This window comes from Quercus robur, chromosome 12 (genome assembly GCF_932294415.1).
Source record: "Quercus robur chromosome 12, dhQueRobu3.1, whole genome shotgun sequence".
NCBI classification, from domain to species: domain Eukaryota; kingdom Viridiplantae; phylum Streptophyta; class Magnoliopsida; order Fagales; family Fagaceae; genus Quercus; species Quercus robur.
In genome coordinates, this window is record NC_065545.1 from 15,006,097 (window position 1) to 15,030,003 (window position 23,907).

At 35.2% G+C, this 23,907-nt stretch overlaps 2 protein-coding genes across 5 annotated transcripts; one reads left to right on the top strand and one right to left on the bottom strand.

The window, feature by feature from the left end:
• The first annotated feature begins 2,949 nt into the window (after positions 1-2,949).
• On the top strand, positions 2,950-3,974 carry LOC126709778 (uncharacterized). The gene has a single exon (XM_050410116.1). It carries the CDS (start codon positions 3,173-3,175, stop codon positions 3,689-3,691), a length of 519 nt encoding a protein of 172 aa, XP_050266073.1. The 5' UTR covers positions 2,950-3,172; the 3' UTR covers positions 3,692-3,974.
• A 7,011-nt stretch (positions 3,975-10,985) lies between these two features.
• Positions 10,986-20,364, bottom strand: LOC126708699 (uncharacterized). 4 transcript variants are annotated; one of them, XR_007649237.1, is made up of 24 exons: positions 20,045-20,364; positions 19,342-19,421; positions 18,988-19,074; positions 18,847-18,897; positions 18,633-18,750; positions 18,475-18,531; positions 18,159-18,223; positions 17,867-17,950; positions 17,273-17,323; positions 17,124-17,186; positions 16,974-17,020; positions 16,589-16,658; positions 16,438-16,500; positions 15,231-15,320; positions 15,102-15,140; positions 14,366-14,515; positions 14,210-14,287; positions 14,040-14,125; positions 13,289-13,337; positions 13,098-13,178; positions 12,871-12,964; positions 12,087-12,198; positions 11,890-11,933; positions 10,986-11,383 (listed from the first exon to the last, which is right to left on the bottom strand). XR_007649237.1 is itself a non-coding variant. In XM_050408567.1 (23 exons), exons 1-22 carry the CDS (start codon positions 20,160-20,162, stop codon positions 12,134-12,136), a joined length of 1,686 nt encoding a protein of 561 aa, XP_050264524.1. In that variant the 5' UTR covers positions 20,163-20,363; the 3' UTR covers positions 10,986-11,383; positions 12,087-12,133. The 4 variants fall into 4 exon arrangements, 2 of the variants coding, with proteins under 2 accessions (XP_050264524.1, XP_050264525.1); XR_007649238.1 differs by having other exon boundaries at positions 11,334-11,676; XM_050408567.1 differs by lacking the exon at positions 11,890-11,933 and having other exon boundaries at positions 20,045-20,363.
• Positions 20,365-23,907: the final 3,543 nt, after the last annotated feature.

Consider the following 23,907-nt stretch of genomic DNA (forward strand, 5'->3'; position numbering starts at 1 on the left):
ATAGTCATCACTTTGCCATGAGGTATTGCCTGAAAATGACGAATTCCATCTTTTAGGCCTCGAAAACTGTGATTTTGCCATTTATAGTAATTTTTATTTTCATACTAACTTTTTGCTCAAAAGTTAGAATAAGATCCTACTTATTTTGGGACAACCCTTAAGGTTAGTAATTTATGATTCTGCATTTAACTCAATCTTGTCATTTTTGGTAAATTTCAGTATTTTGTTAACTAATCGCATAATTAGTGCGAGTTAGGTTTCATACGTTTTTCTCAATATTTATATGTTTTGTAGTCGTTAGAGGCAAATTAAACTATTATCAATAAACACAGACTTTTTATCAAATTCTCTCTCTGATGAATTCTAGTTTATCTCCTTGTGCATTCAAAGAAACCTCTCGTGAATTCGAGATTTACTACCAAAAGTTAATAGTTTAGTTTCTATTCCATTAAAACAGTATCATATGTGCTTTCTTTTGACTTCTGCGACATCACATTTTAAATATGCTTTGTTTAAAACTTAAAACAATCTAAATTTTAGGTGAATTCAAAGCAAGGCAATTGTACTAGCCAATGCCATTTTGTTGGAACCATGAGGCTTAGAGTTAGAACAAGAGTCATAAATCCGAGTGGTATCCGAGTCAGTTCATGCAAACGCATTGGCTCTCTTGAATCTTGATTCCCTTCCATTGACTTAAGCTTGTCAACTTCTTCGTCTAATTATTGCCGAATATATTGGTATTTGTTTATGAGTGAAATCCGGAATCATGTGGCACTTCTCTAATTAGTATATATGTATTATTTTATATATGTGTTCATATTATGATTTTTTTATCTTTAAATTAAAAAAAAAAAAAAAAAAAAAAAATCATTTAACTAGTACCTCTCACAGACACGGTTTAGGTGAGATCCAATGCACCGTACGCGAGAAGTCGCTTTCAAAGAACCATTCAACAACGCTCCCTCTAAAAGCTTAGGATTCTTTTTCTTTTCTTTGGAAAATTAAAAAAAGAAATTAGTTGACGTTTACTCAGAGAGAGTCTTTAATCTTTGAGATCTTCCTTTACTATAAATAAATTCACAATTTTCACTATAATTCTGGTAAGTAATAGATTGTTTGTCACTATTATATGAACTTATTGTTCTTTTTTTTATACTCATAATCAGTCATGTGGGAGAATTGTAACAAAAGTTATGCATTTATTTTTGGTACTAGGTTTTTTTTTTTTTTTTTTTACCCTTTTGAACAAGCTTTACTATTTCTATGTTATTTTTTTCTCTTTTGTTAGGATTTTTTTGAATAAAAGTCATACAAATTTTTATTTTTATTTTTGTAACTATTGTTGTAGCATTTTGTAGTTGGCACATAGAACTAATATAAATATTAGAGATGGTTTCAAAAAAAATAAATAAATATTAGAGATAAATAATGTGAAAATGAACGGTTATATTATTATAAGTAAAACTTATCACTTTAATAAGTTATTATGAAAAGAGTGATAAAGAGAGGAAAAAAAAGTGATAAAGAGAAAATGTGTCGGATTGCCATATTTTTTTATATAAAAAAACAGTAGGAGGCAAAAGGCATTTAATGTATAATCCAACTAAAACCCAACTAGAAGCGTTGATTTCGTGTAGGGTGGCGTGAGGGTCCTTTCTCCGAACTTTAACCTTATTTCCGGTATATGACTAGAATGACCTTACCTAGTTTTTTTTATATCACATAATCTTTTAAATGTCATCATTCAATAAATAAATAAATAAAACTATAGAAATAGAATACAACTGTTCAAATCATATTTCCTAGGTATAATATAAAACAAATAGCACTCTGTTGTGTTGGTTAGGTTTACCAAATCCCTTCTGGCTAGGACAAAGGAAGAACCATTATTCTAAAACTCTTCAAAGTTATGTACCACATTCAGGGACAGAAGACAATAGGGGTTGTTGGTAGCTATTCAATTATTGGATTCATTACCACAGACCAACAGTATAGAAAAGGAAAAGAAAAAAAATTAATTTGAAAATTCCAATCAACATTTGACAAGTTAGAGTTTGTTTTAAAGCAATAATAGGTGTGTGTCCATTTCTTGCAAGCTAAATAAAATGTGAACAAAGGGCTAAGTGTTGCTATTTCTTAAAACTTTAATTTACTTCATCAATTTAAGTCTTTGAAAGTAAGCATCAAATGTGAAGCAAGCCCTTAACTTAGAGAACTCAATATCATAATTAAAAATTACTTTTGACCCTCTTACTCTTAATTCATTTTATTATTCTTTTCATTTTTCATCTATTTCTTTTTCAACATGTTTAGCAATTAGCATCTCTAAAAAAAATTCTTCTCCAAGCTAGTGGCAAGTTAATTAATATGTTGATATACTCAATCTAAGAGCAATTTTTTTCACAACTAATAAAATTATCTATTATGAGTAAAATAACATCATTTTTACCTAAGTTTATGATTGATACCACTTTTATTATGCATCTATCACTAATCATATAAGCTCTTATAAAAAGAAATAATAAATAAAAAGATATTGTCCCCAAACTTAATTGAGTCAGTTTGAAATAACAACTTTTTGCACTATCATATTATTATTTGGCTTTTTGTATTTATAATATTTGGTTGAATTCCAAGCAAGAAGCAAAAACAATTAATGCTGCTCCAAGGAGTGAGAACTTTCAACAATCTAGGGGGCACATTTGGAAACAAAAATACATCCCTAGATTTTTTTTTTTTTTTTTGAGTATAATACATCCCTAGATTAATAATGAATCTCCGCGTTTAGCCGTGTCCACGGTGTCCTCCACGAGGTTTCCACCACCCACAGATCACACTTCCGCACCTTCCACACCAAACAAACAACTTTTCTCTCTCTCTCTCTCTGTCTCACTCAAACACCGCGTACAAATATTTGCAACATATATATAAATAAACCACTGCTTCTCCTTTTCCATCATCAGTACCTCAAACTCCAAAGAAAAAAAAAACAACCTTTTCTTCCACCCAAATCTTTCAATACCCAAAAGCACTTTCTCAAACTCAAACTACTACTTCTCATTTCTTTTCCAAAAGTTTGAGGATCTTAGACCAAAGCCTAAACATCTTTGCTTTCAAATCCTACAATATATCCCAGAACTCAATTTTCTATACTTGTGCTTGAAAGTTGAAAATGCCAATGAAGAACCGTGGTGTAGCTCGTAAAGCATGGAACATCTTGCGTTTAGCATTGCTATGGGCACGTAAAGGTGGTGTCTTTAAACGCCGTATCATGATGGAACTGCGTCAGTACATTCAAAGACTTGGTAACAATGCTAGGCAGGATCGACTCCACTATGGGGAGCGCGAGCTTTCCTTCGATGAGACCCCCATTTTCCATGTCAAGATGAACCGTCGTTCATCCTCTATGCGCTTCCGCTTACCTAACATTCCATGCATAACCAACCCACAAGTGGATTTTGACTATGATGATGATTTTATTGAAGAACAAGCTTATGGCTATGATGATGGGAGGAAGAGTTTTCTAAAGGGTCAAGATGAAGAAGAAGAAGAAGAAGAAGAAGAAGAAGAAGAAATTGTTCCCAGCTGTGAGCAGGAAGATGGGATTGATTCGAAAGCAGAAGAGTTTATTGCTAAATTCTATGCTCAAATGAAGCTGCAGAGACAGATTTCATATTTACAGTACAAATGAGATGGTAAATAGAGACACAATTTTAATCATGGTTCGTGGATCGTGAAGAACTGTACCTGCAGCTTTTGCAGATTTATTATATGATGTCATTGCGGCATTTTGTAGATAGCAGAAAAGCTTCGATCAGAGTTTTGAGTGTCTACAGATTTATAAATAAGCAGTAGAGCTTGATTAGTAGAACCAGTTTTTTTTGGATGTGATTACAGAGGTTTTCTTCACTTTGGTTTGAGAAAAAAAGAAAAAGAAAAGAGGAAACAATAAGTCCAAGGACAACATTTTTTACCATTTTTTTCAATAATATTTAGTTGCCATATTATGATTAGTAATTTAATGCTAACAAAAGCATCAATGTTCCAATCGCAATTTAACATGTCAGCAATAGTAATGCCAAAGCATAATGGATTTGAATCAACTTATAAGCGAAGCAAGCCCAAATGAAACATAAACCCACCAGGCTCCTGAAGGAAAAAGACAAAGCAGGATCAATTGTAGCTCATAATGCTTCAAGTTATACATGCTTTTTTTTATAATCCCCAAGTACCACAAGTTATACATTCAAATTCTTTGACATCAAAAGCCAAAAAATAATAAAATAAAAAAATTCTTTGACATCAAAAGCTAAAAAAATAATAATAATAATTATAAAATTTCTTTGACATCAATCAACAAAATAGTTCAAAATTTCTCCACTGTTTCATTAGAGTACATGGTTAGTTGAAGAATCTGTTTTTCCTTTTCTTTTATTTTTTATTTTTAATTCAGAATGATAATTGGAGTAATAAAACTTTGGGAAGCAAATATTTAGAAAGGACAAAATATAGGATCTATACCTTTGATTTCCAAAAATAAATTAAATTACTAGATGAAAGTTACAAAATAATAAAAATAAATTCAGGTAGCATTTCATGAAAAACTCAGGCAAAGAGAAACTCTAACCAAATGTAATAAGAAAGAAATGCAAGAGGTCGATTCAAGAAAGAATGAAGCATTTCATAATCATTTGGTATAATGGGAGAACTTTAAATAGAAAGTCACTATGCTCCCACTTTTGTAGATGTAAGGACTCAATTTGTAACAACCCCAAACTAATGTTGGGTTCGTACGTTAAGGGCTCAAACAATATAATTTGTAGAGCGTGGGTTTGAAAGACTAGGCCTTGGTCACCGGACGGTGGTTAGTCATGGTGTTCATACAAAATTAAACCATGTTCGCTCGAGGAGTCTTTCTCCTCGATACGGTCTGGGAGGCTCTGGTTCTTGGCCTTTTTTCCCAGCCCCTTTCTCTGGATTGCTTACTTTTCCTTTTATATTAGTCTGTACCCCTCATCCAACGTCCACGTGTGGGTTCGACTTTCCAGGACTGATACTTGTCCCATCAGCTCATACCCAAAGTGGTTGGGGGTGGTTGTAAAAGTTGAAGAGTATGGTCCTGTCAGGTGCAGAGTGCTTTATTGCAGCACTGGCAGCCTTTTACTTGGGCCGCTCCTGCACTGTGCTCGCCCTTTCTTTTAGGGGCACTATGGGATGCCGAGCACGAGATCGTCCTCGGCCATATCCTTAGGCCGTTCGGGACTCCCATTGTGCGTCCTCGGCATTACCTTTCCTCGGCCCAGGCCTTGAGCCTTAATATAAAATGGGCTGGGGTCATAAATTCTCTAACCCCACAATAACCCCTCAAAATCCTGCTGTACGGTTTCTTGGTCGGAAAGGAGAGTTTTGGTGATGCTAAGCCTTTATCACAGTTTGTCTAGTCTTGCCCTTCATTAATGTCAGTGTCTCTTCATCTGCCTAGAAAATGCACCGGGTTACGAGACATTCTTTTAGATTTATTCACGATGCGCTCCCGCCGTTTCAGTGTACGAGGCGCGTCTTTAATAAGTTCCCTTCACGAGGCCACTCAAATCCGACGGTTATAGACGGCGTTGGGAGTTGAGTGGATACTATCTCATTTGCAGCTCCTTTTGGAAATCTATATAGATTAAATGCCACCAAACCTGCCTTCCATATAAGAAGCAAGGCAGGAGGTCACTTCCTTTACGCACAGACCCTTCAGTCTTTCTAAAGTCCTAAACCTTCAACTATGCTCAAAGTTTTCCTTATCAGCATAATCAAACCTTAGAGTGTGATATGTTTGAGGTAAAAGCGGGGGAGAAGAAACTACATCCTCTCCAGAAGCACTGGGTCCCTCCGAAACTTAAGATGGCTCGATCAGGGCAGGGTAGGCAGAGACTCAAGATATTTTTCCCCTTCCTTCAGCCAAAATCCAAAGCAGGTGTTAATCGCATCGAATTTTTGGTGCAACGGAGCTGGGGTTGCTCATCATCAGTACCATCCGCTCTCTTTCAAGCATAGCTAATATGACACCTGCGTGATAGGAGTCAGGGCTGACGCAGAGATTAAGCATCCCTGCTTCTTCCTCTTTTCCTTCACTGGTGCCTCCTTTCGCCTCCTCTTTTTCTTCTTTCCCATCACCAGATCCATCCTGGTGCTTTTACTTCTTACTCTTCTTCTCCTCATCCATCAAAGGGGGTCACCCTCTCATACATAATCGTCACTGGAGCAGAGTTTAGAAAGATTTGTCGTTTCCTTGCATCTTTTTGCTTTTGCTTTTGTAATTAGCTTCCTGTATTGGCTTGTTTAAGCCCCTCATTGTACGCTGTACTACTTCTTTATATTAATAAAAGTTGACATTATTTTATTCTAAGTATTCTTTCTTTTCTGCAATAGTTATGCTGTAAATGGGTGTGCTTTTATATGATTATTTTCTATTTATTTTTTATTCTGAACAATACTTAGGGCCGAAACCCTTGTTAAAAAAAAGATATTATTCTGAACTTATCGAAACTATTCGGCACAATAATGCCGACCTGAAAAAGGTTATATACCCAAGACTAGCCGAGATGACAGCTGAATGCTCGGTACCGTGTAGGAGGTAATCATCCGAGAATGGATAACCCAAAATAAACCGCTCATGCGGGTCGCTATGTACTAGGGTACTTTGCCACCTTCTTGATAACCCTCATAACCTTGGCCATTTTTGGCATCTGGTCCAAGGACCGAAGTACGACCATACCGAACTTAAATGCTCGTTTGCATCAGTTCCCTTAGAATTGAGGATCTGAGGTCAGATCGGGATCTTCACTCCGTCTAGGACTTAATCCGACTTTCAGTAAATAATTTTCCCATAGGTAAACTTAGATATTTTTTTTTAAGTAGTTGGTTTCCCCATCGGTTTGAGTCCGAGAACCATACAATACCTTGGTTCTGTCCAAAACTTAGATATTTTCTTTAAGTAGTTGGTTTCCCCATAGGTTTGAGTCCGAGGACCATACAATACCTTGGTTCTGTCCAAAACTTAGATATTTCTTTAAGTGGGGGGGGGGGGGGGGGGAGGGGGGGTTAGCCCCTCGGCCAAGCCGTGGGACATTGGTTTGGGGGGATTAGCCCCTCAGCCAAGCCCTTAGAACCATCCGCGCTACTGATGCTTCGAAGCGTAGCCCCTAATGGAAAAGCGTAGCTCCTAATGGAACTTTATTTTAGAGCACGACAACGGGCTGTTGGGAGTGATGGGGGGACTCTCTCGACCCACCGCCTGTGCCAACACACAAGCCCTTTCCCACAGATGGCGCCAATTGTAAAGACTCAATTTGTAACGACCCCAAACTGATGTTGGGTTCGTACGTTAAGGGCCCAAACAATATAATTTGTAGAGCGTGGGTTTGAAAGGCTAGGCCTTGGTCACCAGACGGTGGTTGGTCATGGTGTTCATACAGAATTAAACCATGTTCGCTCGAGGAGTCTTTCTCCTCGATACGGTCTGGGAGGCTCTGGTTCTTGGCCTTTTTTTCCAGCCCCTTTCTTTGGATTACTTACTTTTCCTTTTATATTAGCCTGTACCCCTCATCCAACGTCCACGTGTGGGTTCGACTTTCCAAGACTGATACTTATCCCATTAGCCCATACCCAAAATGGTTGGAGGTGGTTGTAAAAACTGAAGAGTATGGTCCTGTCAGGTGCAGAGTGCTTTATTGCAGCACTGGCAGCCTTTTACTTGGGCCGCTCCTGCACTGTGCTTGCCCTTTCTTTTAGGGGCACTATGGGATGCCGAGCACGAGATCGTCCTCGACCATATTCTTAGGCCGTTCAGGACTCCCATTGTGCATCCTCGGCATTACCTTTCCTCGGCCCAGGCCTTAGGCCTTAATATAAAATGGGCTGGGGTCATAAATTCTCTGACCCCACAGTAGATATGATAGATTTTCAATAAACACCTTTCACCACCACCGCACACTTTTAGTGCGATAGTCACTCCACAAGTATAAGTGTTTGTGAGGTGTGGAGAGTAGAGGCCGAGGTTCAAGTCTCCAAGAAGGAGCTTTCACACACATATACACTTAGATTAGATTAGAGTAGAATTTATATCTTGTAAAAAATAAAAAAATAAAAAAATGTAAACACCCTTTCACCGAACTTTGAAGAGGTCAATTCCCAAAAGTATTCCAAAATTGTTTTAGGAATTCCCAAAAGTATTCGAAAATTGTTTTAGGGAAGACTCGAATATAGGAGTATATTTTATATAAAAATTTAATAAATTGGTGTTGATACCCAATTTTGCGAACCTATATCCAAAAGCCCATGAGGAAGAAAGCCCAACGAAAAGCAAGACCTACCAAGAAGACCGAAGAGCAAGAAAGGTCCAAAGAAAGAAGTGCACGGGAAAGCGATCTGCAGCAGAATACAAATCTGCCGCAGAATATAGTTTTGCCGTAGAATACAGTTCTCTAGCAGAATGGCTTTGGTAGATGAAGATAAATTGGGCCCAAGACCCTTTTGATCCAGTCAACATTATTTGGCCCACAAATGCCCAAATCTTTTTGTATAAAAGATAGGCGTGATAACTAAAATGAAAAAGTACGATGAAAAGAAACAAGGAACAGCAGGAAGTGTCAGCAGCAGGAATTGCGTGAAGGAAAAGTCAAACTAAAGGAAATGACAAAACACAGCAGGAAACGCATGAAGAAATAAGACAGAGCCATGTAGTAGAACAAAACAAAGCTAATCGACTACGGCAGAAACGACATGAGAGACAAACACAAAAGATAATGGAGCAAGCACAGAAGGGCCAGAGCACCATCAACCTGTACCCAGCCAATACAAGGGAGGTGGGCTCACGGTTAAGGGGATTCAGAGGGTGTGGTTTGTTGGTGGGGGGAAAAGGGGGTCTATATTTGGTTTCCTACCGTGACTTCTTTTGGGAATATACATTGTGGGATGGTATCTTACCCAAAAGAAGTAATAAATGGTTGGGACCATCTGATGCATGCCATAGAGCTAGGTAGTGAGGTAGCCCAATCTTTATTGGTTAGTCACCTAGAGCTAGAGGTATACAGTAAGAACAAACAAAATGAAATTTTGTCATGAAATGAGTAATGGTGCAGCTGACGTATTTTGAGCAATGGCAGTGGCCGGGTTACCAATGGGTTGGTGGGTAGTCCTGAAGGGATGCCCACAACAAGCCAAAAACAATTGGTGAAGCCCTAGGGGTAAAAGGGAAAAATCTCATTAAATCAGTTCGCTATAAAAGGGAAGTAATCATGGCAGAAAAAGGGAGGAGGAGAAAAAACACGGAAGAGAGGAAAAAAACACCAGAGGAGGACCCAATGGGAGAAGCACTTAAAATGGGGGGGAACCCATGGTAAGAGGGTAATAAGCACCCAGAGAGGACCCAGAAAAGGAAAGACCAAAATGGGGAACAACCCACGACAGGAGAGTAATAAGAAACTAAGAGTAAAAAAAGAACGGAGAGAAAGAAAGAAAGTGGTAAAACAAAGAGAGAAAATATGGTAAGAATAGGGGCATGCATCAATAGACCATCTTTTCCCTCCCTCTTAGCAAACCCACTTTTTGATGTCCCTAAAAGTAATAGCAAGTAGCCATTTAGGCTTATTCTCCAAAATGCACAACTTTGATGGCAAAAGCCTATGACAAGGTTGTTCAAATTGGGGTTTGGGTTCTTTCTTGGTTTACTTATCCTATAGGAAGATTCAATACTTGATTTTGATTGCAAATATATTTGATTTCTCTTATTATAAATTATATCTACTGTATTTAGTCATTTTGCCGTAACACGTTTTTATCACGTTTGCTGCATCAGTTGTCCTGCTATAGTATCTTTACTTGTACTAGTTATTCTACTGTAGCACATTTTCATTATATTTACCGTGTTAGCTATTATACTAACTAAACATTTTCTGCTAAAGCTTTCTTCTTTATTTGTTATTACGTGTTTTACTTTTGACACAAACTAATCATTATCCTGCCATAAGTATATATATACATATATCTTGTTTCTCATGTTCTGCAAAATATATTTTATATATGTATATGTGAATACATATAAGTATATATACTCATATATGTATGTATATATTTGAGAATATGCTAACCCATTTAAATTAACATTTGTTTGATGGGTATTTTCTTTGGATTTTAGATTTGTTTATGTGCAGGAAGTAAAAAAGCATTTCTGCAGTAAAAACAAAGAGTAGTCATTCACATTGCAAAAGGCTTTACTGCACGACAGAAGGCTTTAAAGCACAGCAAACAACTTTAGAGCACGACAGACAACTTTAATGCACATCAAACAGCTTTATTACAGAGCAGAAGGCTTTAATACACAGCAGACAACTTCAATACACAGCAGAAAGCTTTACTGCATAGTAGGAAGCTTTATTGCACAGTAGAAAGTTTTGCTGCATGGTAGAAAAGTCAGTCCTGCGATAGAAACTAAAAAAAAGTTCCTTTTGCGACAGAAACTGGAGAAAAGTTCCTTTTGCGGTAGAAACAAAGGATAAGCTGACTTTGCAGCGTCTTCCCTTGGACTTGGACTCAACGTTTGCGCACAAACTAGCAACGGCAAAATGGTACTTTAGAGCCCATTCTACGGAGCGCTAGACCCAACTTCCTTCTTAGAAAAAGAAACGTAAAAGAAACCCTCTACAATTGGAAAATTCAATATGCTCATACTTTGCCAGAGTTGCATGATCGAATTTATTTCACATTTTTAGATATCCCTATTTGCAATATCTTCTAAACCAAGATCATTATATCAAAATTAAGATAAAAGAGCCACTCCAAGCACAAGATGAAGGTCTAAAAAGTATATAATGTTTTGGAATAAACATCTGAGTGCTTAAAAAAAATATATATATATATATAAAAAATAAATAAATAAACTGAGTCCTATTTTCTATCCAAAAACCTGTCTTGTCGGCTAATAAACAGTAAGAGAAGTCTAAAACCATAAGTTACAACGTTTAGCATTGGCAAAAATCAAGAATGTCAATCATAGAGGGTGAGTGAACCAATAACAAATGCTTACTCTCATGTGGTTTTGTTGGGGTGAACATTCTGAGTTGAACCCTAGGGAAAGCCTAAAGTGGGTATCCAAGACTGGCCACCCCCTACCCTTTTTGTTTAACCAAAAAAACACACGAGTCAACAAGCAACTATCATTGCCACGGTGCATCCAAAATTTGTGTATATCTGTTCTTACATGTAAATTTTATGTCCAAAAGATTGGACCAACATTTTATGTCCATAACTTCAAAATGCAGCAGGAAATCATCTCACTACGGATCCACTTTGGAAACATCTATGCGCGTTGCTCAGTTAGACAGCATCAATAATTTTCCTACATTAAAATGTTAAAACATATTATGTAAGTACAGAGAAAAAATGTCATAAATGAACTATGTTATAATTCAGGTGGCATTACCACACTAATTACAACCTTAGGCAAGGCACTGTGCATACCCACACATCACAGCTGCGGAAAGTGTGTTATGGGACCATAGCAAGAATATCATCCCATAACAGGCACAGCATAAAATGCAATTGGCCCAAGTTTGGGAGGGCAAGGTCCCACCATGAGCGCAACGTTGGTGCCACATAGACAAAGTCAAGGCATATTTAAGAGTAGCATATCTATAAAAATAAAAATAAAAAAAGCATGTGAAATCCACCCTAACCCTAATCTAAATTTCTATTAAGGACACAGACCAGTCAGATGGATTACCCAACTGACCCCATCTGCATACTGCTACATCTTTTTATTTCATACACAATATCAAAAGTGCACGTGAAACTATTCTTGTGCATTTAGTACCATAAAACCAGAGAAAAAGGTCCTAATCCTACCTGCTCCTTCTAAAACATGGATTTGGCCCACCATTTGCAATCTACTGCAGAATTTAACAAACCCATCCCAAATTATGTAAGGTGCACAATGCAGTGAAACCACAGGGCAAGTTGCAAATTCTTCTGAGGTATTTCTCAAAAATTCTTTATCTTGAAAAATGCTTTTTTTTTTAAAGAAGAAATCCTGAAAAAAATACCTTAAAAGAAAGATTTAAGAGGTACTATGATGGGGAAAACTAGCATATCAACTTCCATTCTGATGCCTGCCAAGATATGCTTCCAACTGTCCTGTTGCTGCCAATATAAGACCTACATTGAAAAGGAATAAATGTTATATTGAAGTGCAGATATCAGAAAAGTCCACAGGCATTTGCAGATGAGAAATTTGGATGCTAGGTGGAATTAAAAAGGTATATTCATATTTACAAGGAAACTGCAAGGAGCACATTGCAGGAATGCATCAATATGATTCTACCCATTTTCTTATCAAGAATAACCTTCCTAGGATTTCTAGAAATGACTTCATTTTCAAACTGTTTTGTTGAAAATGAACATGATATTACACCACTGTGAGCTCAATTACAATGATAAATGTGACTTATAATATATTGAGAAAACAAAAGAATAGATCAAAAGTACATTGCGTGAAAAACCAGAAAAGTATTACAAAAATCAATGCTGAACACATTATCCCAGAATAAATTTTTGGAAAAAATAAATATATAAAATAAAAAACTATTGGCAATATGCTAATCTACAAGCCAAGCCTTATCCAAATAATTATTGTAGGTCAGTTATACAAATCCTTCTAGCTGTTCTGCTCTATGTAGAACCCTGTCTTTCCTTAAATCATTGGTCATCATGTCGGTCTGTTAAGGACTTGATTGGATGTTGGTAACAATATAAAACTTGAGAAATAGCTTAATTAGAATGTAATTCCAACCAGCATATCAGGGTATACGCATGGCTCTCAGTAAGTACCTAAAAATAGAGCTGAGGGCCTTGCAGGCCGTGATTTGAATTCTGGATGAAATTGCACTCCTACATAGAACGGATGAGTTGGAAGCTCTAGAATCTGCAAAACACAAGAAAATTTTGGAAGTATAAAATTTAAGCCTAACTTGTAATTATAATTTAAGCAATACTGACAAATTCTCAAGTTCATGTGAGCTTAAGCTCTTCTAATTATTACTCAGCCGAAAACCCACCTCCATTCTATTTCCACTTTCATCTCTCCCAAAAAATTTGAGGCCAGATTCTTCTAGAATTTCAATAAACTCTGGGTTTACCTGCACCAGGCAATGGACACTATATCATACCATGTCAACTACATATTTAGAAGAGAAACAATGCCTGATAAGATCATTTTCTTCCACTGAAATTAGATTGCAAAACTAACCTCGTATCTGTGCCGATGCCGTTCCTCCACATACTCTGAATTTTGGTACCTAGGCAATCAGGAAGAACTATAAATGTAGGCATGGACAATGGTGGATGCTAACAACAAAGTAGACTCAATTGCACAGTATATAAGTCTCAAATATTTTAATCAGGCTCATTGTAATCAGTCTAGGACAAGAGCTGGCTGATTTTTTTTTTTTTGAAGAGTACAAGAGATGGCTGACATATTGGTTGCAAAAGTAGCACCAAATGGATCCCAAAAGGCAAAGAGAATAGAGAGAGAGATGAGAACAGACTTATCAACAAAAAAAAAAAAAAAAAAAAAAGAAAACAGATAAAACCGGTCCTCATGTAAGAGACAAATAAATGCAGTAGCAGTAGTACACCAGGATAATATCAAGCAGAAGCAACAGACTAACCCAGCTAGATGGTCAAAAGGAGATGATTCTTCATCGTTTTTCTAAAACAATACCATACATTCCATCACTAGCACTGACATGACTACTGGACATTGAACAGGCCAGCCTTATAGTTATGGCTGTCTGTCCTTGCAAATAACCAGATGGATACATAAATTAGTCATCCAACTCCAAGGGATGATATCTACACATAAAGGTGTCCTTTGTACAGAAACAAGGTATTTTCATAAAGGTAATCGAGTCACCAATTTCAATTTGCAGTAACAGACTAACAGGATGTTATTTTTGAGTATTTTAGAAAGCGGTCAGATTTAGAGATAAATCACATACAATTTTGAAGTAATACAATCAGGTGTCTGGAATAGCGTTTTTCGGGATCCTAGTCTCATTGTGTTTCCCATATGAGTTCTTGAACCCTATAAAAAATAGAAATGATAATAATTGCATACTTGATACAAGGGTAACTATCACAAGGTAAAAATGTCATGATAGATATATACCTCAGGCATGAAAATTACAACAGGATTTGGTGTCTTTTCGTCAAACTCGCTGCTATTTGCCCTTTCCAAACCCAAAACCTAGAACAAGTAATTATTGTAAGGTTCATATACCTGTTAAATGAAAGAAAACATGATAACAAAAGAAATGTCACATACAGATCTAGCAAACTCAATCACAGAAATCTGCATGCCCAAGCAAATCCCAAGATAAGGAACCTTGTTCTCTCTGGCATACTTTGCAGCCAATATCATACCTGTGACACCACGATCTCCAAATCCACCAGGAACCAAGACGCATGCAGCATTCTGAAAATGGAGTTCTGTCAGAACCAGTTCTAATTATACATTTAAATGTCAAACACCCCCTCCTTGCCAAAATCTACATTAAGTGAGCACCTAAGAATTAATAAGCTCACTATCAAATCAGCCCAGATCAAACATGAGACCTACTTGCCCATACAAACTTTTGACTTTTGACTAGGCCTTATAAATGAACTTAAGCCAGGGAAAGCCGTTCCACAATGTGATATTAGATATACTAGAAATCCCCATCAGTTGTCTAACATATATTTCCAGTTATTGTATCACAACATATCTTCCAAAACTGCCCATCAACAGAACAGGCTAATTAAGGACAACCAAAACTACTGAACAAGGAGTTCAAACATCAAACCCAATCTTAGGGACAGGCCCTGACCCAGCCTGCCCTTAATTTGGCCAGTTTTGGACATATCCAAAGCTGGATTTGCACATGTCAATCTTCATGTTTCAAGAGTGATGGACAACCAGAGTCTTGAATCAAGGGAAATAGCACTTGAATGCTAGAAGAAAGAGAGAGGAGGGGGGGGGGGGGGGGGGGGGGAAGATAATATCAATTCAATGCAGACTGTACCCTCAGAGTCTCCCATGCAGTAGCGTGTGCTTCTGGCGTCTGTATTAGGAACACAGAATTTTAAATGAGACAAAATTCCACCAGAAATAAAACAAAATCCTCTACAAATGCAGCTTAAGGGAACAGTACCAATCTAGCACTATCATCTTCAAGGTCAGAAGCTGCAATCCAGTCAATTGATGGCTTCAGAGAACATGCAATGCAGGCATGCAGAAGGGCCTGCAAGCCAAATTAGACATATTTAATCCAGGAAGTCATAATGAAAAAAGTTACTATAAAATTGGACAGGAAAATAGTTTCCTTAAGAAAAATATAAATCTCATTTATTCAATCAGATTGACCATCATAATGAAATTACAATTGAATAGTATGTCATCCATGACCTAGAATATCATCAAGAATTGCTGATGATAAACCATGTATAAACCCCTAGAGAGCTGTAACTAGATTAATCCTAACAAAGTATGAAAAGACAGGAAGCCATAATATGAAATAAACTACATAATTTGAGTGGTTCGGTAGTGTATCAATCAGGTTAACCATCATAATGCTATTACCATGTGAATGATGTACCATTACCTTCTTATGATATTATGATATAATTTAAACTAAAGACAACACCATTTAAAGACCAATATATATGTGTATATGTATATGCATATAAGTTTTGGCCACAAGGGAGGGGGGATGGGAAATTCGAACTATTGACCTACGCTCAATGTTGGTAAAAGCGTCAAACATATTTAAGCGCATAGGCCTCTTTGAGCCTAGGTGCAAAGCACAAAACACAAGTGCACATCCGATTAAAGTAAAGCACGCATTTTTAAAATACAATATAAAATAACCTCTAATAAAAAGATTGATAACATATATAGAGCCCAAAATAATAATATGTTTTGCCTATTAGCTAAAATAGATAGTGCAATTGCACAAAGTTTATAAGTTTAAATTATACTAAAATTCTTTCAATTCATTAAAAATTTTATATAAAATGTGAAAACAACTATCAATGGACAATATGATAATAGTCTAGTCATAGAAAGTTTAAACATTTTATATAATCCTCTTGTGCTTAAAAAAATCATAGATTCAAGATAGAAAAACATTTTATTGCTTGTGAACTTCATCATGTATGCTATATTCCAAGATGGAAAAACAATAAAAGACAAAGAGGACTTTTTCCATATCAGCATCTAGTATTCTTTAGAATATTAATTTTCATAAACATATCTGATTGCTGAAATAATTGATCATAAGTTATTGACATTGCAGGCTTTACAGATTATAAGTCCATCTCCAATTCAAATTAAGCACAGAAGAAAAGCTATTATCGCACCTTCACAACAGACAAATATGAATCTGATAGGCCAACATACTTCCCAACCAATGCAATCCTCACCTGCAAGTAGCAGAAGGTGATTAGTTTCCATGAAAAAGTGGGAAATATTCAAAGGAAAGCATTACATTTTATCAATGATAATACTAACAGATTCAGTGAGATTATCAAAAGTCTCAGCCATCCTGGTCCAATCTTGTAAAGCAGGAGTTGCAGCATCACTGAAAAAGAAATTTATTAAAAGTTAACGTAATCATCACACATTCAGTATATTATTTCCAAATTGATGGCACATTTAGTTTTATAGCGTCCAAAAGTTCTACAGTTAGCAGTCCATAGATCCAATCTATGCCTCAGCCTCAATAAAAATAAATAAATAAAAAGTAATTGACTAAAATTGTCGGAGTTTGCAAGGATCAAACATATGATTTGCCAAGGTGACAGGGTCTCATCACATACTAGAAAAGTTTTGAAAGGCCAAGGCCGATTAGCACTCTGATGCCAAGATCTAAGCCTTAAGATGAACAAAAACTTACTCAAGTAAGTTTAGCTGCTTTAGAATTGAGAGATGAGCATTTTGGTTCTGAAACAGCAGTAAATGTCAAACATCCAAAAATGAAAATGTTAGATGAATATACTAGAAGCAGCAAAGCCACAGAAGAATCAAAGAACTGTATTCAACCCACCCTAAGTAAGAGAGGAACATGCCAAATATTTGGAACATCATGGATGTTGAGAATATTACCAGCCTGTGAAAGACCATAAGGACAATGAAAAATCCTCAACAAAAATACAGTTCATTTGAAAGATGACCAAGCAAATGTCAACAACTTACTGGAACATGGCAAAACTGTGAAAGTTTCTCCTTGGTATTTTCCAATAAAGGCTGCAATAAACTTGATGAGAATTTATTTCAATATTGTCAAAATTACATTTTCAAAAAAATGATGAATACCAAGCAGCTAAATCTCAAATCATAGATAAGATCAATGCCTCTTCAAGTATGACACAAGAAATAAAAACCTACAAATAAGATACCCACTGCAAGGACTATTTCAATGTTTTAAGAACAACTTATGACCCCATGCCGGCAATGTGCAAAAGCAGGGTAAAAAGAGACAATCCAATATAAAACTTTTGGTTCCAAACTGATACAGCTAAATATACTTACAAGAAAAGTATAGCCACAAATAAATTGATAATTTAGGCTCACAGTAAGCTTTCCCCAAACTGTAATGGTATATGACTCAGCCACACCCCATTAAGACGAGGATCGAGGAATACAAGAAAGCTTACATGGATCCACAGAAAAGTTTTGCACGCAAAGGTATCTTTTTCCCTGTATTTTGCTAGGTGATTCTAAGCTGGATATGTTACAATCATTAACTCCATTATGCACATGTAGTTACCAGCAATTGAAAAGATGTACCTGAGCAGAGCGACATGCTAACAGATGAGGCGTCAAGCCTAATGCTCTCAGCTCCCGGACACTATGTTGGGTAGGTTTCGTTTTCTGCACCATGAGAGAGAGAGAGAGAGAGAGAGAGAGGAAGTTATATTTACAGAGAAAAAAAGGGGAGAGGCAGGGAAAAAGAACTCCAAACAAGAGAACACAAAATTTCAGTTCAGGGAATGTAATCAACTGTAATCTCTACATTTACAATCCAATAAGTGGACAACTAATACTTTGAAAATCTCATATACAGGTTATGGAGTATTACTTGCTCACCAACAACACCCAGTACTGGTATCAGGCTCACATGAACGAGGCAGAAGTTATCTTGCCCTGAGATAGAAATAAAAAAATAAAAAATAAACACGAATAATTATTTCTAAACATGATGAAAACTCAGAACCAAAGAGCAAGCTGAATACTCAGAACAAGTTATTATACTCAATTTTGAGTATCAATTGAACGTACATATTGCAACAGCATTGCACATTAAGTCCAAATTAACCATATTTGTCTATACTGTAAAAATCATAACATATCTGGCCACACTTTTTAATTGAGCCCATAAACAAAGTCAAACTTACCAACTGAGAAGGACAATTGTCGCAAAGCCTCGATGAATGGCATTGATTCAATATCACCTAACAAAATGATATAATAAAATTATCTCTTGCAGGTAAAATTAAGCAACAGAGAGATAATTTGGCACATAATATGCCTCTTTGTTTTGAATAGCTCATACCTACAGTCCCTCCCAACTCTATCACACAAACATCTGCTGGACCTTCTTTTCCATCAACAGGAATGACAGCAACTGATTCAATCGAATTCTTAATGGCATCTGTTATGTGTGGCACTACCTGGAATCCACTCAAACATGGCTAAGCTCAGTCACTAGTAATCTATTAATGCAAGTTAAATAAGAAGCCTAATTAAGTTACCAAATGTAGAATCACCTGGACAGTCTTTCCAAGATAATCACCTCTTCGTTCCTTCTCAAGGACAGACTGATTAAAACAGAGCAACATAGTCAAATTAAGAAGCTTATCAATCTGATAAAGTTAATAAATCCAGTACTGAATTGAAGAAATTAGCACCTGATATATCTTTCCCGTGGTAATATTATTGTTTCTTGTAAGCGTCACATCTAGGAACCGCTCATAGTTACCCAAGTCCAAATCGACCTTTCAGAAGAAAAGCAAATAAATGAAGTAATTATCATATCATTAAACTAAATTTATACCATCGACATCCATAAAATTCCAGGTTTACTATTACCAATAATCCATTTCTTACTTTATGAACTAATATGCCAATAGCATAAACACCTATAACACACACTAGCCTACCCCCCCCCCCCCCCCCCACCCCAACCGGCCACCCCCTTGTGTACATATGGATAGAATTTAATCTTATAAACAAGGGAAAAAAAAAAAAAAAAAAAAGCAAACCTCTCCGCCATCGTCAAGAACAAAAACTTCCCCATGTTCAAAGGGAGACATGGTACCAGCATCGGTGTTCAAGTATGGATCTGTAACCCAATAAACAAATAAAATAAATAAAAATGCAGAAATTTAGATGCAAAAGAAAACATAAAATTCTTCCTAACATTTTCTTCTTCTTCTTCTTTTTTTTTTTTCAAACATACTCCATCAAACCTTTTTTTTTTTTTTAATTTATTTACCAGTTGAGCTATTAGCCACATGCTCCATCAAACCTTGAAACAACCAGCATAAGACTCAACTCAACTACGCCTTATTCCTAATTAAAGTTATAAACTACTATGTTGAAATGAATAAATAAATGAGACCAATACCTTTTTCTTTTTCTTCTTTTTTATGGGTAAGTGAATGAGACAAACACACACACATGTATTTATTTGAATACTTTCAAAGATAGAAAATAATATCTACTTGCAGACCCATATGGACAAACTAACAAATAACAATCACAGCACAAAAAGGTGCTCATTTTAAACCAGTTAAGCACTGAACCAATGTAAACTATGAAGTTTCCAATAGAGACACCAAAAACAAAATCAGCATAAGTAACAAAACAGCGACATTTCCAAACATGAATAAAACAATAATAAACTCAAAAACCCGATAAAAGCAATAGCAACATAGATAGAAGTGATGGGTGAAAGCAAAGAACCAATTTTGATGGAAGTGATGCGAAGGCCACAGGCTTTGAGGACTACGCCTATGCTGCTGGCTGTGACGCCTTTGCCCAACCCACTCACCACTCCCCCTGTCACCAACACATACTTCATCCTCTCTCTTTCTCTCTCTGGGGCTTTTGTGTTTGTGTTGTGTATGAGTTTTCACAATTGCAGACAAAGTGTTTGTGTTAATGACCGAGCGGGAAACGTTCTCGGAACAAAGGAAGGGAAAGAAAGATCCACTCTATGAAGCTTCGTTTGGGAGGTTTTTATAAAGGGAAAAGTCTTGTTTCTCGTGCTGGAGGTAAATGGTAATGTCGCTTTCAAATCTTAATAAGGGACTTTGATTTTTTTTTTTTTTTTTTGATGGGAGGGACTTTGAGGATTTTAATTTCTAAACGTGGGCTTCCATGACATTAAAAAAAAGGTGGTAATGCTCATTTAGGAAAGGTAAAAAAATTATAAAAGTAAAATTTAAGTAGGTTCCACCTTAGTTAAGACAATGAGAGGCGTTAAGAAAATGGATTTTATATCATCGTTATACATGTATTGATGATACTAAATAGTAAATACCAACTCAATCATTAAATGTATTCTTGTTATACCTTATATAATCTCTTCAATTAGCTAATGCTATTTTGGCATCTCAATGCCCAAAAGTGTGTTTTAGTTAGAGCTAAAAGCTTTATTTTTCTCTCTCTTTTTTTACCCCATAAGCCAAATTTTACCACATATGGACTGAAGGAATTTCAATTATCATGCATCACTTCTTTGGAAGAATTTGGAGGCACGTGCACCACTAAAAGTCACAACACCTTTGGCTTTAGCTTTGTTTGATATTTTGTAGAAAGTAGTATAACTTTTGTGGTAATCTTTTGTGAAATTGAGTTTTATCCAAAACAGAATCTTTAGCATTTCGAGAATTTAGTACATTAGAGGGAATTGTGCTTTAAAGTTTAAAGGAATAAGTATGCTTTCACAATCATTTTTATAATTTTGGCTACAAACCATCTATGTGACCAGTAGTAAAATAAAAATAGTAAGATACCGACATCACAAAATTAAGAGACACAAAGAAAGATACCCCTTGTTTAATGAAGGCACGCATAGCCCCATATATGCCTCCACTTTGATTGATTTCGTTGTTTTCCAATATATATAATTTCTTATATGAACGATAGATTTTACATTCTATTTTAGAATCTTTTCCTTTTGAGTTTTGTCCACTAACCTTATCTTAGGTTATATGCTGAAAAAATGGAATCCGTCAATGGCTAATCTTTTAATAGAGCGATCATTGATGCAAAGGCATATACTAAGTGGATTTTTACAAACGCTTAGCATCAAAATTAGAGCACTATAGATTCTCAAAAAAAAAAAAAAAAAAAAATTAGAGCACTATAAATGTCTAAAAGGAAGCCTAAACATACATATAAACATAAATCACTAATCAGTTTGGGGAAATGGAGATTTGAATCATAAATGTCTTCAAAATGTGTAAACTAATTAAACTGTAAGGCTTTTGGCTTCTTTTACTTGTTTTGTGCTAAGTTACTCTCAAATATATATATATATATATATATATAACAATTTGTGACTTTTTTAATTAGTCATATACCCTAAGTAGGATAGACTTAGAAGTTAGAACCCTTAGATAATAACATGATTAGTTATTGTGACTACGTCTTTACAAGGGGAAAAAAAAAATCTCTTAATGACGTTCTTTTTTCTATATTTTTTTCCCTAAATAAATCTTATTGAAGTTTTAACAAAATTGGTGCAAAGGCTTTTGAATTTACTATTTAATAAAATCTCAATGAAATTTTTTTTGACTTTTTTCTCTTCCTTTAATTTAAGGATGTGTTCCAATAAGTTTCATAACTCGAACCATATAAATTTCATATTTTTGTTTCTTTAATTCTTTAATTCTCTAATTATATATAGATTGCATCAATCATTATTCTAAAAGATTTATTTCGTCATTTTTTGAAAGATTAATTCTTAATTCTTACCACTTGTTTGGTACGAAAGATTTTAAAGGGGGTAGGTAATGGCGGAGAAAAAGGGTAGAGGGGTTGATAATTTATTTTGTTTGATATGGAGAAAAATTGAATGGAAGGAAAGTGAGGTGAGAGATGCTTTCTTCCTCAGCCCACAAATTTCCATGCCTTAAAAAGGAGAGAAAATTCAAGAGGATAATATAAAGAGGAAGAGGAAAGTAAAGTGTGAATGTGAGAACGATGTTTTGGATTGCCATGATCAAAGCATTTAAAAAGGGTCTAATTAATGACGAATTTTAGAAAAGAATGCCATTTTTAACATGTTTTTATTATTTTTCAAAAAGAAAAAACAAGATAGACTAGAACGGAACTAAAATTTCATTTTTGAGAGCTAAAATATGAACCATGATATGTCTTTATTATTTTTTCAAAGAGAGAAAGAGAACAATAAGGACAAAACTAAGTGTGCGTTTAGATATCGCTTATTTTGTTGAAAACTGAAAACATTATAGCAAAATAATTTTTCAATGGTGAATAGTGCCATGAGACCTATTTTTAATGAAAGTTTTGTTGAAAAAAGAGATTTGTGGATCTCGTGAACAGTGCATGGGACACACTAAAAAAGCTAGAAAAAAAAAAAAAAAGACAGACGCAAACATGTGAACGTGGAATGCAATCCAAATGGAACTTAAAATATCATCTTTGAAAGCAAAAGTATGAACCGTTATATGAATTTGTTATTTTTTTAAAGAAAGAGAGAGACAATGACGGAACTAAAATTTCATCTTTAGGAGCCAAAGTATATATATAAAAAAATACCATTCATATAAATATTCAATTCTAAACAATCACATCATATATATATATATATTATTTTAATTTTCCATCCTTTTCACCACACAATTAAAAATTTGATATAATTTACATTAGGTATCTAAGTGGTGATGATGATGATGGTTGTTGTTTATGCTTTCTTTCCATCGTTGCTTTTTTCACATTTTTATTTATTTTTCTCTCCTTCCACTTTTTATTTCCCTTTAATCAAACATAGTCTTAAGAGATTCTCAACCAAAAAAAAAAAAAAAAAAAGTCTTCAGCTTGTCATTGGTACAAATTATCTCACGGGCCCATTAAGGCCTGACCTCATTTTGGTGAATCCGGGCTTTGTATTTCAGGCCAAGCCCGTGAATAAAAGTCCACTGTTGTGTTCCGTATCCTTTAAGGTTCATAATGTCGTTTTGGAAAATAAAGGCAATAGTGCAAAGTGAAATACCCTTTTTTTTTGTTTTTGTTTTTGTTTTTATTTTTATTTAATTTTTTTTTATATATAATTTTTGGCGAAACAAAACTTTAATCTTGGAGTGTGACTCGTGAGCAATGCATAAATGAGCCCAATTTGCTTGATCCATTAAAAAAAAAATGTTTAATTCATTTCTTTTGTAAAAATGTTTAAGAATGTGGATATGAATAAAGCTCAACTGTATAAAGCTTTCATTTAAATTAAATTTTTCTTGTCAAAAATTTTATACTTCAATGATATTTTTTGATCTATTTCATAATAGCATTAAATTTAATTGTAAAGGTTTTTTTTTTAATTTTTAATTTTAATACTTTCCATTCATTCTAGGGTTATTGCTTTTTTTCAATCCTAATACTATCTAGGAATTCAATGAGATGTAGTACATAAAAATATGAGATGTAGTACATAAAAATATAAATCTCATCACACTCTTGGATTTTTTTTTTTTTTTTTTAATTTAAGAAACACACACACACATATATAGGGGAAGATGGATGAGATAAGGGAATATACTCACACTCTTGGATATTTTTATCATTAGAAAAAATATCAGTTC

What these genes read in the sequence shown, in the direction of transcription:
- LOC126709778 (XM_050410116.1), top strand. Translation starts at nt 3,173, where the DNA reads ATGCCAATGAAGAACCGTGGTGTAGCTCGTAAAGCATGGAACATCTTG.
- LOC126708699 (XM_050408567.1), bottom strand. Translation starts at nt 20,162, where the DNA reads ATGAAGTATGTGTTGGTGACAGGGGGAGTGGTGAGTGGGTTGGGCAAA. An exon ending in CACAGTTTTGCCATGTTCCA is followed by an intron (nt 17,187 to 17,272) that starts GTAAGTTGTTGA and finishes GGTCTTTCACAG; the next exon opens with GCTGGTAATATTCTCAACAT. An exon ending in AAAGTGGAAATAGAATGGAG is followed by an intron (nt 12,965 to 13,097) that starts GTGGGTTTTCGG and finishes TGTGTTTTGCAG; the next exon opens with ATTCTAGAGCTTCCAACTCA.